Raw genomic sequence first — 15,944 nt, 5'->3', positions numbered from 1 at the left:
TTGACAATATTTTGTAAAAGATATAAAATAATTGCATAAAGATAGAGCTTTAAAAATTCAAAAATGCTAAATAAAAATTTAATATAAACCGGTTAACCGGTTTTTTTGGAAGACAAAAACCGAAATCCTTTAAACGGATTTTTAAAAGACAATAATCAAAACCGGTTATTTCAAAAACACACTTTTTGGGTTAAACCGGAAACCGATTTTTCAAATTTGGACTCTAGCTACGGGTCATAAGGTGACCGCAACCATCGATTTATTGAAATAAAAATTTGTCGATAACTTGATTTCGAGAAATGGATCTGTCAATTGGCATCCATGGTTATGCGATTTGACACCTCTCAACTATTTCTTACTTTTTTGTGTTATTTTTTACAATTTCTAACTTTATTGGGCTTAAAAAGCACCCTTTATATAAAACTTATTTGTGGAAAAAATGTGTGTTGATATCTATATAAATCAAGCATTTATGGCCGATAAAGGCCTATTTCGGGAGGACATTTATATGGGAGACAAGTGAAATAATGGAAATATTTTACCAATTTCAATAGTCTTCGTCCCTCGTCCGAAAATACTACATGTGCAAAATTTTATAGAAATATCTTCAAAATTTCGTCCTGTATTTTGCGCACAACTTATTCGGAGTCGATCGGTATGCTTTAAAATTGATGTTAGACTAATATTTTTGGGTGTTACAAACATCAGCACAAACGCATAATACCACTATGGTGGTGTGGATATAAATATCGTATTACTTATTATCTATATAGATTTTTACTTATATTTTCTATCAAAATTGAAATATCCTTCGGCTTAACTGTGATATCCCTCAAGCGAATTTTTAACTTAAAATTAAGTGCAATTTTCTCGCCATGAAGCATTTACTCATATTTAACTTTTAAGTTGACATATATAACTAAGATATTTTAGATATAATTTAGAAAAAGTGATATAAAATGATAAAAATAATATCAAAATATGATAAATTTACAATAGGGGTATTCACACGGTTTATTATTTGGTCATATTGTCATAATGTCCTAATAGTATATTATGATAGTTTAATCATATTTTTGTTGTGTATCAAACAAAAAAGTTCTAAACTAATAAGACTATTTGAACTATTGGTCAATTCACAAGGTCTCTTATCATGTCATATTGTCATAATGTCCTAATATTTCACAATGGTTTAAAAATATTGTTATTGCATTTCAAGCAAAAAATGTCCTAAAATAATACTACTCTGTATGCTATGTTTATTGTGTTGTCGTAACCAACCAGCACAGACCGGCGCCGAACGCCTAAGAGTCTGTTAAGCCGAGCCGCCGAGTCGTGAAATATTAGGACATTATGACAATATGACTGATAAGATACCTTGTGAATTGACCATATGTTTATTATTATCTCAATATAACTAATAGCAGACCGTGTGAATACCCCAAATATTTATCTGTTATATATTTAATAAAAATATCCTTAAGTAAAAATTTATTCCAAAATATGCTACGTAGTTTTCAAAAGTAACTTTTATCTTTTTCCCAACAGTAAAAATTAACGAAATGAATTTCGATATATCCTTCAAAGGACCCTAATCATACTTGTATCCTCTTTCTGATAAAAATGTTTGTTTGAATTCTGCCAAAAATGTTTGTTTGTCCAAGGACGATTTTCTATGCTAATGCTGTTTTGAAGAGAAGCAGATTTCTACGATTCATTAGCTTTAATATGAGATCAAAATTGGTAAATTCGAACTAACCGTTTGAAAGTTATTAACAGTTTTACTTTAAGTATTTTGAACGCATCTACCTACATATATAAAAACCAAACTAAAGCGAATTTCGAAATTCTAGAGATCAAATTTAGAAGAGTAATGACCGTAATTTCAACAAATAGGTATCAACGGTGTAAAATAACCAGTAGATAAATTTACCTAAACGGTAAATTGGCATTGATTTCAAACCAATATCTACGGGTTAAAATTACCAAATATTTTTACTCCATAAGTAACTAAGCACTAATAGATATCTATTTGTTGAAATTACGGGCATAAAGGTGCGAAATTTAATTTTTTTTATCGAATTTATGTTTAGTGGCCTGTTTAAAACTTTTCAATTTTGACTTATAGCGATCTTGCACTTATTAAACGATGTGTAATGGATTGCTTGATAATCGTTATGGCTGCATGATACCGTGTTTTATTTAGCAATTGTTAATATTTTTTTATTTTAATTACGACATTAAGTAGTTTGTTTGCAATAATTTATATGATTTTGTAATTGTCTTTTAATTATATACTCGTGTTACAAATCGTATTATGATATTTATTACTGTACACATCATACATGCATATAAATTTTATTCGATAATCAAAACCGATAAATACATACATTTATTACGAAATAATTGTGCTGGCATGTTATCTAAAAATCATAGAGCTCACTTCCGCATGTGTGAGCATTTAAAGTTCAAAACTTTAATTTTTATCTAATATGAAGTTAAATCTTTTTTATGAAACATTTTGTATCAATCAATGTTTTCTCTACAATCTAACATGCTGGAAATCTTGGGAAATTGAGAAATAAATTGCGCTTTTCCGGGATATGATATAGCCCGCCAAAATAAAAACTAACATTTTAGAAATTCCAATTTTGTATTAATTTTGTTGATTAGCTGGTATTCTCATATCTAATTAATCTATATCCGAATTATTTAAAATTGTGTACAACGAAGTAAACTAAAGAAAAACATTTCATTTATCATTGCAGACCGTCTACATGGCCACAACAGTACCACAAAATATTAAAGGTAATAAAATCGCTGGACGACATACACCGACTAGAAGCAGTTTGCGACACAGTCGTATGCTGGTGGTAAACAATAAAAGTTATGAAGGTAGACTCTGACTCCGTATTCATAATCTCAATATAACGAGTGTAAAAATATTCCTTAATTTACCCAGACAAAAGTTAGACACTCGTTGTTCTGAGTTTATTTTTTGTTATGAATATACATAAGTACTTATATTTATATATTATGCATTTCACAAATCTTTGCAGAAGTACAACATCCCAATCCCATGGGTTTTCAACAGCCAAATCTTGCCCGCTGGTTATTAATATTACAAATTGTCATTGGTATTTTATTGTTAAGTTTATCAATATGGATATTTTTCCTAACACCAAATACACCAGTACAAGATAATCCATATTGGTGCGGTTTAGTGGTGAGTTGCAGTGAAAGGAATGAAAATAATAACTACAATTACCTTTTTTTAAATTACATTGCAGTTGTTAATTACGGGTATTATAGGTTTAATTGTGGTACGTTATCAACGTATCAAGCGTGCTAAAACTCGTGAACATTGTTTTATGTTTTTACGTATGGATTCCTATGTACTTTCTTTGCTGTCCGTGTTACTATGCTGTGTGGCTTTGATATTTGCCGCCATACATTATTGTCGCCTCACTGCAGCGGATACGAAATGTAAAAGTATGCATCTTTTAGTAGAACATGGTTCGTGTGTTTGCACTTTCAATGCCCCGCCTCCAGTAAATACATCTGAACCCTTGTTAAACGAATCAACATTTGACGCAGACGAAGAATCAAATGAAATCACAGACAACAGTTATAATGTGGAATACCGGTTAGTAGGAAACATTTTATTTTGAAAGTTCTTTTACTAATGAATTTTCTTAAATTTGTTTGTCATTTTAGCGACTTGAGTTGCCAAGAAGTTACCGGACCTTGGACCTCGATATTAGGTCTGTCTTTTATACTTAATTCATTGGGATTTGTTATTTCTTTAGTGTATATTGTGTTATTAGCTTGTTGTCGAAAGTCATCGAAACGTCTTTACTCTACCGTCCGTACAAGTACCTTTTAAGATTAAATTTTAATTTAATTAATTTTAACACTTACACAAACATTATTAATTTAGTTTAAAAAAAATATTGAATTTAATTTTTAAAAAATATTGTATAACATATTTATATTTTGTTTTTTTGAAAGGTGTTTTAAAAAATAAGTTTTACTTTAGTACTTAATTTAAATAAATTTAACAATTAAATTTTATTTTAACAGAAATACATTTTTAAAAAATTCTAATTTTATTTATTTTTTTTCTTTTCAATAAAAAGTCTTCAGCAAGTTATTAAAAAATAATTTAAAAATACATATTAGTTATTATGCATAATTTGTGCTATATACAAAATGATTTTGAAAATAAGTTCCAGACTTGGGGTTTTTAATTCAAATTGGTTTGAACACCTTAAATTGCTAAAAATGCATTAATTGAAAACATTTTAAAATGTTTTTACAATGAAATACTACTTAATTTTACTTACTTTAAATACATTTAAAAATGACATGTTTGTATGAATAATGAAGTTGTATGTTGCATTTACTTTTAACTTAATTAATAATAATTTCTGCTGGTGGCAATATGCTGTCGCCATATAAACAATACCATATGCTGGAATACCAAATCGTACGATCAACCCATTCACTGCCGGCTAAAACATGGCCTATATATGGTGAATCTCGCGATCTAAAATAAAATACAAATAAAATCAGTTCATATTAATTATATATGTATTTTTTTAATGGAAGTAAATTAATTAAAAAACATTTTTAAAACTAGATTTTATTTAAATAAACTATTAATTACATTATACAATTTGTATGATATTAAATCTTGTAGCAATATTTTTCTTATGCTGGACTTGTCGCGACAAACTTTTATATACGTAACATAAATTGTATATTGTAATAAATAGTTTGATTTAATTTAAAGTTTGTTTTATTCTTTTTAGAACATTTGTTTTAAAATGTTGTTTATAATTAATTTATTTTATTATTTTACAGCATTTTCATTATTTCGAACATTTTTCAAAAAGCTTATATTCTAAAACCACATTCAAACACTTAAAAATCATGTATATTTTGTATTTTTTCTAACATTTTTAAGTTCGAAATTTGAAAACGTCAGAATGTGAATTGGAAAATGTAAGAAATTGGACCCTTTTAAAAAATTTCTAGCATGATTTCGAATTTTTGAACTTTTTTTCGAATATTCGAACATAATATTACATTGTCATGATATGTCATCAGGTTTATGCATGATATACAGATTATTCTAACAGCTTTAAACATTTTTCGAGAATTGATTTCGAATTTTCTAACATAATATTGCATTGTCATCAGGTTTATGCATGAATGCCAAATTTCAACTGGTTCAAAATTCAGTTACAAATTTGGACCTAAGCAAATATACAACGTTAATTGAAACTCTATTTGAAAAGAAAAATATATTTGCCTCAATTCTAGTGATTTCAAAAACGAGAGATTTTGAAAAAGATTAATTGACTAATTGATGTTCTTCGAATCGCACGATCTTGTTAATTGAAACAGGTTTGTTTACTAGAACGTAAAACCAAAATATGTGAATTCGTTTTAAAAACAAAAACTTTACACGGATTCGGTTTAAATAACAGAGGGATTGAAAAAAATTTTGATTAACACCGTACCAAAGTTATCAATTCGATTTAGTATTCATAACGAATTAATTCATAGACTAAATTATTTACATAACTACACCTTTTCAAGTTAAAATTGAGAAAATCCAATTTAATTAAAAAAATACAATATGAAAACGAGAAATCCAAATTAAAGTTGAGAAATAACAAATTGAAATTCAGTATAGCGAATTAATATGCAATTAAGCTCAAATTGAATTAATATGCAATGCATATTAAGAAATACAATTTGATATTGAGAAGATACAAATCGAAATTAGGAAATCCAATTTAATATTGTATATAATTTGCTTACTATTTGAATTTTTGTAAAATAGATTGCAAATAAAAATGAAATAAAAAAAAAATTATATTGCGAAAAATCCAACTGAAATTGAGAAATCGAAATTAATATTAAGAATACACGAATTGAAATATTTATGATAATTTTTAAATATTTTTTTCTTATGAAATACATACATACTTCGAGTACGAAATTTAAACCGAATAGAAATTTATTATTTCTCAATATCAATTTAGGTTTTGATTTTTTTGTGAATATTAATTTCGATTTATTTTCGAATTTCAATTGGTTTTTTTCTCAATATCAAATTGAATTGAGAACTCCAATTTTTTTTTCAATATTCAGGTATGTGATGAAAAATGATTTCTAAACGACAAAATGTGTGATGTGTTTGTTTGAATCGTTTTGTCATATTGGTTTCAAATTCCTATTTGTTTCAAAAGGAATTTATCGAAATTAAATTTTCATAATACAGTACGGGCTCGATTTGTGCAACTACCTATTATTGCAACTGACCCATTAGCGCAATAGCCTATTTTTTAACATTAGAGTCTTTATAACTGCAACTTTTTTCAAAAAACAGACGCGATAAGTGCAACATTATTTTTTGTTCATATGTAATATTATTCAGAAGTTATTCTATTCTCTTCTCTATTTATTCTGGTTGTTTTTTTAATCAGAAGCGTAATTCAAAACTATTTGCCAAATCATAGGCACCTAAAAAACTTTCACGGCGACACTGCTCTCATAAAGAATTTTGGCTGTTTATTCACAGTTAAAAAAAGAATAAAAAATAATAGCGTATATAGTGGTTGCTTATTGCAACATTTCGAACATCGCAACAACCTCGATTTCCTTTCGGTTGCGCAAATCGAGATTTTGTTGTTTATTGGCAAAAAAATTTAATTTGTTTTGCTAAATTTCAATTTTGTTTTAATTTAAATCCATTAGAAATTAGCTTTATACAAATTTTGTTCATTCATTTTGTAAACGATTTGGATTAGATTTGAATAAACATAAATTCAATCAAAGGTTGAATGAATTCTCTTATGAGTTAGTTCAATCCTGAATTCAACAATAAATTAATTCTATTCAAATGAAAGCCTTTAAATAAAACTAAAAAACTGCTGATACTTTTTTATTGTGAGTTAAGATTTTAGTGAATTAAGCTCAAATTGAATTAATTAATTCGAAGGTCTGCACTGAACTCTGTAATTCATTAGTTAATGATAAACAAAATAATATCCTGTTTTTTTTAACAAAAAATCTATCTTTTTTGATAAAAATTTTAAATAATATTCGAATCAAAATTCCGTTTTTTTCACATCCGGTTTTTTGATAAAGAAATCATACAAAATCACATTATATATGATATTTAATTGTATTTATGGATATGGAATTTTGGTTTTACGAAAAATAAAAAAAAAATCTAAATTTCGAATGATACAGTAATATTTGTTCGAATTGAACAAACTATTTTTTATTTTATTGTATTAATCTAAACAATTATTAATATAAACAATACGACCACACCTTTTTAACGTATGTTAGAAATCAGTTCAATTATAACTAAATACATATATTAAGAATATGTTTTGAATGTAGAGTACACATTATTAATCACTGAATTATTTTCAATACTTAGATTGTGTACAATACTTGACCGTCATCAGTATTGCATTCACATAATACTAATGGGATTTACACAACTTTTCATTAAGTCTTGCCTTAATCAGCATATGAATTTTAGAGTCTGACCGAATCAGTTTTTCAGGCCGAAACAAAACCGAACCTAATATGTATTCGGAATTTCCGACAAAAATATTTTAATTTCAGAGCATATTTCAGCTCACATTTGGATACCCACTATACATTGGGACTTCATAAATTTTAATTTTTCATCTCGAACTGAAAATTTTGAGGAAACAGTTTTTAAAGGAAGCTTAGGCATATTATTATATTCTAAAAATTCCATAACCTATGAGTTTTTCTTATACAAGTTTCAGTTTGGGTATTCGGTCAAATTTTAAATACAAGTCCGTTTTTTGGAGGACTCCGAACCAGAATATTTGGTCAGCCTCTAATGAATTTACATTTTAGTTGAATAAGGTTTGTGTTTTATTAGAATATTAAGACTGTTATAAGTAAAATACTCATTTTTTACGATTAAACTAAAATTGTAGAATTTTGTGTTTAAATTCCTTTTAACAAAAATTACTTTTTTCACAACAATCTTCCATTCATGCTTTAAAATTATTTAATTTCTTACTTAATTTTAAAAAAAACCTACCTTAAAATTTGAGTTTTTGTCTTTTCCACAAACGTTATCGCCCAACTCCAGGGAAAATCTCGTTTCTTTTCACACCCCAAATAGGCTGTTGTATTATGCAAGAATATCTCTCGTACAATAGTAGTCTTATCGTTTTTATCCTTTTTCGAAATAACAATTTTGCCATCTCGCAATTCGCACTGGTACGCCTTAAAGGATTTTGTTTTATTATCGGCAAATTTCAACTCCTTGCCGGGTGTTACAGTAGCTAAATGTTTAACCGCCCTTTGTACTTCATTGAGAATTTCTATAGGTTTAACTACGAGTACATTATTTTTGCGATCATCTTCAGGCCAATATGACCAATTGAGTACAACTTCGAAAACTTTGCTGTCATGATGCAGAGGACGTTCTAAAGTACCATTTAAAATAACCTCATGCAGGGTGACTTGATGGGTGGAGAGTTGCATTTTTGGTGCAAGTTCTTGGCAAACTTCATAAACCGTTTTGGTGGGTGAGATGGTTACATTAATTTGAGTCTTTTCCTGGAATTTGTATTAACATATTATAAATAAACCTATAATTATACATATAAGTTAAGGAAATGTTCTTACCTCTGTTGTATTTTCTGGATTGGGATTGAGTGTAATCCATACTTTTAAATCTCCTGACTTTTTGACTGTATCTGATAAAGTTTCAGCGGCAGCATAGTATTTTTGCAAACACATTAGCATTTCTTGTTCTTTTTTCTAAAAGTGATTAAAAAAACATATCGTATTAGCAAAAATATTTTTCAAACTAATTTTTTTAAAACAAAGAATACAAAACAACGATACAAGACCGGTTTTGAATTGGTGAATTGTAAATAGTATGTATTATTATTACTCACAATTTCATCTGCTGATAAGGGGAATAAATTTTTATACAAATTTATCAAATCACACAGGACATCAGCCTCCTTTTGTGAATACACCATTTCCTCTGTTTGATGACTTTGCATTAGCGTTGGACCCCAAATCATGGTTAAGTTTTGTATGCTCATTTTGTTTTTCGACTTTTGCGAGCTAATAAACGATAAATGGCCCACGATTTTCTTAAGCGTCTCACGTTCTATTATACTCAAACGAGCCAACAATTCCTTATACAATGTTATCTTTTCCGCTGCAGACGTTAGTTCCGAAACACATATAAAACTTTCCGATAATTTACCCATTAAGCGTTCGGGCAAATCACGCATAAAACGTTTTAAAACATTAGCCACATCATGTTCATTGTATTCGTTGCGTGTGATTTCCACATTAAAGGCATCGGAACGGAATGCTGACATTAGTTTCAAAATGGAATTCTCTGAACCCGATTTCCGATAGATACCCTCCGACATGGAACCGTGTATGTAAACAAAATTAATACATTTATCCACAATAACGGGTACATTAAATTTCGTTAGTTGTTGGTCACCTAAAGTGAAACCGTTATTGTGTGCCACCTCACGTATAATATGGCGCCATATTTTGGTTTCTCTGGGTGAACTCATAATCATGTAGACGGAAAATGGTGGAGCATCTATCATAAGCATAGGTCCAGATTCGACGTGCAAATTCTTTACGCTATCATCACTATCTTTGTGCACTTTAAATTGGAACATTGTTGAATAAATTAATATATAAATACTTTAAGGAGTTAATTTTTTCTACTTACCTATACAACGAGCTTTTCTTAGATCCATTTTTTCTACATTTCCGGTTGTTTCGGTTACAAATATGAGACGTCTTTGTGTTTTCTTTAATACCAGCCAAGTGCCACTCCATTCAGATGTTATAGAGTTCTAGAAAAATACATTTTACAAACATTTATAAGGTGTAAAATTTTAAATCTTATTCATATTTATTAAGAGACTAGATTGTAATAATGTTATCTCTTTGAGATACATACGAAGTGACAATACAATGGAAACGTGTTTTAAAAACTATATTTCTTAGTTTCTGTTTTAAAAAACATGACATTTTACCAAATATTTATTAATATAAGATTAGATAAAATTTACTATGCTTTCTATTGAAATATAGTAAATTTCAGCGTTTGACTGTTATGTAATCCTATTCTCTTTTCGGATGAATGTAAACATTTGTAAGACGGCCGAAGGAAAAGAGATTAGATCCCAATCATGTAAAGAAGACAGTACAGTTTAGCAGTGGTAATATTTTGGTTTGAGACAAATTGCTAGGGCAAGGTATGGGTCCAATTCATATAATATAAGATACTATGACTGGAATCGGATACAGACAGATTGTAAACGATGTTATACGCTGAGGAACATATGTTCCAGTTTTTTGTTTAAAAAATATTTCATTTTTTCAAATATTTCATAAAAATGGAAAATTACACTCTGATTTTTTTGCATTTTAAAAAACAAACACAAGAAAAAAATTCAAAATAGTTGTATTTTTTTGTGGAATTTTGTTCATGTTTAAAAGTGTAAAAAAAAAATCAGAGTGTAATTTTCCCTTTTTTTAATGAATAACTTTATCATTATATTTGCATTCAAGTCAAGTCTTCCCATCTTTACAATATTTAGTGAACATGCCTTTGGAGTTATTTGGATATTTTTATTCTTAAAAATTTATTTCACGATTTTATTTTTTTTTCAAAATTAAGAAAATTTAATTTCAGAAATTCAATTGGAAATTTCTGAAATACAATTGGAAATGCTGTTATAAAAAATATTGTGTAAACGAACACACTTTTTGTATATTTAAATAAAACGTTTTTTATGGAGAAAAGTGTTGGAGTTGAATATAGGAGTTTTAACAAGTAAGAGAGCTATATTCGGCTGTGCCGAATCTTATATACCCTTCACCAAATTATACTTCAAAATACAAATTTTAAATAATTTTAGGTAAACAAAATTTTTTTGTTCCAAAGTTGTTTTTTTTCGAATTGTTATTTTAATTTTTTTTAATTTTTGTTTTTGTTTCCGCTATATATAAGGATCCAGAATATATATACTTTATAGGGTCGGAAAATTATATTGTGGAAATTACAAACGGAATGACAAACTTATATATACCCTTCTCAAGAAGGTGAAGGGTATAAAAATAGTAGGACTTCTCGTCACAATAAAATTTTAATCTAGTTTTATGAAAACTGACAGTACACCTTTAGGTTAAAACATAACTATACAATTTGGTCAATTCACAAGGTCTCTTATCAGTTATATTGTCATAATGTCCTTATATATCACGACTCGGCGGCTCGGTTTAACCCACTCTTAGGCATTCAGCACAGGTCTCTGCTGGTTGGTTACGATAACACAATAGCATACAGAGTAGTATTATTTTAGAAAATTTTTTGCTTGAAATGCTATAAAAACGATTGTGAAATATTAGGACATTATGACAATATGATACGATAAGAGACCTTGTGAATTGACCAATTGTGATAATGGAGGTTATTAATTTAATGTTTACATAAGTTTCTATTGTATTGTCAAAAACAGTTGTGATTTGCTTCGATCTCTATTTGCATTAACAATTTTGCATGCCACAGATCGCAACGATATTTTGTTCGTATGATAATTGTTGGGTATTTTTAAGTTTTTTCTTGTGATTTTTTGTTGTATTTTATCGTTCTAGTTACACAAAATTTCACTATAGATTAAACTATAATTGGTGGATCATATTGTTTACCTTTAAATAACACCAACCAGCTCTGTAATAATGACACGTGTACTTCGTTGGAATGGCGTTCGTTAGGCTTTCTAAAAGTTTTTGCATCCAAATACCCCTAAAAATAAAATTAAAAACATTAACAATAAAACAAATTAAATAGATTCTAACTCACCTCTCCGACTCCTTACCCACACCATACAAATGAGCAATTCTCTGCTGTTTAATATTTCCCGACGAGCCCGAGGTCATTATTAAATTAGGATTTGACAAATGCATATTAGAGGAACTATTGCCGTTTTTCGGCACAGCTGTAGTAATTTCAAAACAATAAAAATGTGTTGAATTGTCCGTTACTCGACTATTGCTGACACATTGTATGGTGGTAATATACTCCAGTGGTATGGCTTCTTTGGGTGTTTTCATTTCCTGATCGAGGTATGTCTGAAACTGACGATCCCTTAGAATGGCTTTGCGATTTTGCATTTCCTTCAATATGTCCTCAACAACACCCGATGGAAAACGTATGAGAGGACCCTCATAACGTACCAACAAAGGTGATAGGCTAGGACGCGGTATCATTTGTAAGGTAACCTTAACGTCGCTGGGTTTAGCTGGATTCTTAAAACTGGCCTTGCGTTTTAAAGCATCCATGCGTATTTTAACATTGGAAAAAACATTCATGGTATTGTTCATAAAACGTGAAGTACCCGTACGATTGTTTTGTCTTTGCAAATTGTCCGTTGACTTTTCGTTAGCGCCTATAGCTTCCAGGTAAGAAGGTGGACTTTCGCCATCTTCTACAATGTTTTGTTCCTTGTTGAAGGGATTAGTGCGTTTTGCGGAATTTCCTTGCGGCGTGTCTTCAGCCACAAACCATTGCGAACGTGTTTGTGAAGGTCGCGCCAAATCAACATTAGACGTTTTAATTGGGTTTTCTTCTAGGCGGCTTAAGTAGGGTTTAACTCTGGCTTCAAAGTCATTATCCAATATGTTTTCTTTGCTGTCGGATAACAGTTGAGCATTTTGATGTACAATTTGCATAGGTTTAGGTGAAGATGATGATGATGATGACTGTTCTAATGTTTGTGTTGAAGGTGTAGGCAGCACTTTAACTGTGGGTGTTTTAGGTTCGGCCTGCAGATTATCTTCTTCTGAAGTGCACATACTAATATCGTCATCTGATTTGGAATGTTCACCCTTGACACTGCCATACGTATCTTCTTCGAGTAAATGCTCCAGCAATAATAACTGATTACTTTTATCTGATTTATTTATGTTTAAGGTTTTTCTTGACAGCAAAGGATCGAATTCTTCTATAATCTCTTTAGGTGGCCTTATCATGCCACCTACTGCTCCCATATCACACTCATCTAAAGACTCATCTTCTTCGGATATATTGATTAAGGCATTTCGTGGTGTTAATATATCTTTATGGCCTGAAGCCAATTCGAAAACATTGCCATACGTCTGATCTTGATTGGCATAAACAGGTTCATCCATTGAAGATGAACTATCTTGTTCTTCGTGATATTCCCAAGAATCACTACGATCCGGTTGTGGAGTTTTCATTTCTTCCTCCTTGATTTTCTCTCTCAATATTAAAGACTCTTCACGCTCTCTTAAAGCAGCAGCTTTATTCAATTCATGTAATTCGGTAGAGTCTACATTCATGCGCAGTGGCTTGGTCGATTCATTGTTAGATTCAAGAGAGGGCTCTACTGCTGTTTCCTTTCTTAGTTCAATTTCTTCATAATTTTTACGTCTCCTTTGTCTGGCCGGCGGTTGTATAAGATTAATTTTGCCATAAGCTGGTTCCTTAGAATCCACAAATTCCTGGGGCAAAGCTGGAGCAGGTATGGTGGGCATGGGTGGTGAAGGTGAGGGTAAATCTAAAGAATTATTGGAATTACGTGCTGAACTTTCGGCAGATAGTGCCTCTCGCATCATATTTCTTTGCTGCTGTTTTAAAAGCACTCTATTGGCTGCTTCCAAGGCTAAAGGATTGGTTTTTATTGCAGGTTTTTCATCTGTATTCGATTTTAAAACATCCTCATATGATGGTGGCTCTACAAGCTCTTCATTTCTTTTTGTTATTTTTATATTTTTTGGCACTTCATAGGAATTATCCAATTCTTGTGATCTCAAGTCATACATACCCCTGGCCTTATTGCTGAGCGGACTGGTGAATGTTATGCCATTAAAGACTTGATCATTTGGCGGTAATGTTTGCGGTCTATCCACATTAAATTGTGCTGTGGCCATATTTTCTTTATTTTTTGTTTTCGTTAAAGTAAAATTCGATCCAAGTTTCTTTAGGCGCTGTGTGGTTTCACTGCCTATATTGGTTAAAGCTTCTGAGGATGATTTGAAATTTTTATCGAATTTATGTTTGGCGCCCTTGGCTTTTAAGGCCATACGTTCTCCTATAGATTCGGTTAATAACTTTGATGTTGTACCCAACGATTTCCAGAGGTCACTAGTAGTTGGCGAGAACAAAATAACAAATACCATAAATACGATAATACTTTATTATTATTATTATTTCAATAAGTAAATATTTAATTCAAATATGAATCATATATACAGTTTATAATATGATTAAATTTATTTGTTATAATACAGTATTAAGTTTACATACACAACACCACAGAATATAACTTTGGATTTTCACAGTACTCGCTTGCGACGCGACGTACATTGATGATAATGATGTGATGTTGCTTACACCACTAACGAATTAAGAATGAAAGTCCCTTTAGTTTTTTTGTTCTAGAATACACAAAGGCTTTTTTTACATTGTACGAGTATCCATCGAGTATTATCGCTTCAATTTTGTAAAATTTTAAATACATATTAAGAAAAATACCCCACGGCAGAGGTTCCCAATTGTATACATCATATGTGAAATATATATGAATGACATAATTGGGTGTGTTTAGTACATAATTTTAATTTGAACTATTTGAATACCTATTTTTATATTTTATTGCAAAATTACCCAGACCGAAATTATGACTCTTCCAAAAAAAACGATTATTCTGATATAAAACTTTTTGCTAGTTAAACCTTTTTTGTTCATTTTAAGACACATAAGATAGCTTAACTTTTTGTACCGTTTCGGGAAGCCTATTTTTTTATTTGACCAATTTTGCCCATTTTCAATACCAATCATTTCTAATCAAAAAAAATATTTTTGAAAATTTGTATCCCCCTAATTCCTTCCTTAGTGCTTTAATCAGTATATCCCCTTATTTTTGGTGTTGGATATAATATGAGATATATTCGCGTTTAATGTTTCGGAAGTGGGGCTTTGTTAATTATAGATCGATAGCCCCAAAAATCCAGTAGCATGATATATGCTTATTTGAAAATTTGTGTCAATATTTATGGGTGTGTTTATATTTATAGGAGATATGACCGTGATTTGTATACTATATTTAAGGCCTATTTTGGTTGAATTTCATCTCAATTATGATATTTACAAAAACTTTTTTTGTAAAATTTTGGTTCGAAATCGATATTTATAAGATACTAGCGGATACCCAGCGTGTGCTACATTTTTGTTAACATATTAAATATTTTACATAAAAAATATTTTTGTAAAAAAAGTACCAAAATGAGGAATCAATTTCACCACTTATATGGTCAAATTTAAAAAAAATGGCAAAATCCATATGTATTTTTTTTAAGGATTGTAATTACATTTAAATTAAATTTCTTGGATATGAGATACATAAAAGCACTAAAACTAACACTAAAAGTCGAACTTAATCGAAATTTATGCATAAATTTCGATTAAGTTCGACTTTTAATGCTAGTTTTATTAGTCCCGAAGATATAAAGATGCGTATTTTACCCATTTTTACCCCCTTAAAACTCGAATTTCCTAAAATCATCGCTTGAAGTACCTACATATATACAAATTTTCAAAAAAAATACAGAAAATTTCCTTTCCAATGATGGTGACAATGTGTATAAGAGATTTACGCGTCTTTAAGTGATTTTTGGAAGTGGACTATGAAGGGGGACTATGGTCAAATATGGACCGATCTACGAAAAAGATGGTTTTGTAATCAACAAAGAATATTTGGGACAAATCGTGTATTCAGCAGAGTAACGGACAGACATATCCAGATCGTCTTAGAATTTTATAAGGACCGAGAATATACATATATACTATTTTATTT

At 29.8% G+C, this 15,944-nt stretch overlaps 2 protein-coding genes across 6 annotated transcripts in view; one reads left to right on the top strand and one right to left on the bottom strand.

Moving 5' to 3' along the window:
* Nucleotides 1-4,107, top strand: part of LOC135958178 (probable serine/threonine-protein kinase DDB_G0278665) — a 34,798-nt gene extending 30,691 nt beyond the window's left edge. For 2 of the 3 annotated variants that reach the window (XM_065509055.1, XM_065509054.1), the window contains exons 3-6: nt 2,769-2,895; nt 3,060-3,226; nt 3,291-3,646; nt 3,718-4,107. In XM_065509055.1, the coding sequence (XP_065365127.1) occupies nt 2,769-2,895; nt 3,060-3,226; nt 3,291-3,646; nt 3,718-3,886 (819 nt within the window). In that variant the 3' untranslated portion in view covers nt 3,887-4,107. The remainder of the gene's footprint in view (nt 1-2,768; nt 2,896-3,059; nt 3,227-3,290; nt 3,647-3,717) is intronic. The other variant, XM_065509056.1, reaches the window with a different exon arrangement.
* RhoGAP15B (RhoGAP_ARAP and RA_ARAPs domain-containing protein RhoGAP15B) overlaps nt 3,959-15,944 on the bottom strand; it is a 49,737-nt gene continuing 37,751 nt past the window's right edge. For 2 of the 3 annotated variants that reach the window (XM_065509050.1, XM_065509052.1), the window contains exons 3-9: nt 11,930-14,233; nt 11,776-11,872; nt 9,788-9,914; nt 8,979-9,718; nt 8,704-8,838; nt 8,111-8,634; nt 3,959-4,549 (exon numbers count right to left, since the gene is read on the bottom strand). In XM_065509050.1, coding sequence (XP_065365122.1) covers nt 4,414-4,549; nt 8,111-8,634; nt 8,704-8,838; nt 8,979-9,718; nt 9,788-9,914; nt 11,776-11,872; nt 11,930-14,233 — 4,063 coding nt within the window. In that variant the 3' untranslated portion in view covers nt 3,959-4,413. Of the gene's footprint in view, nt 4,550-8,110; nt 8,635-8,703; nt 8,839-8,978; nt 9,719-9,787; nt 9,915-11,775; nt 11,873-11,929; nt 14,234-14,395; nt 14,475-15,944 lie in introns of those variants that run through there. The other variant, XM_065509053.1, reaches the window with a different exon arrangement.

This window comes from Calliphora vicina, chromosome 4 (genome assembly GCF_958450345.1).
Source record: "Calliphora vicina chromosome 4, idCalVici1.1, whole genome shotgun sequence".
Taxonomy (NCBI): domain Eukaryota; kingdom Metazoa; phylum Arthropoda; class Insecta; order Diptera; family Calliphoridae; genus Calliphora; species Calliphora vicina.
The sequence above is the reverse complement of the archived record's forward strand: the minus strand, read 5'-3'. Positions and strand labels throughout refer to the sequence as shown.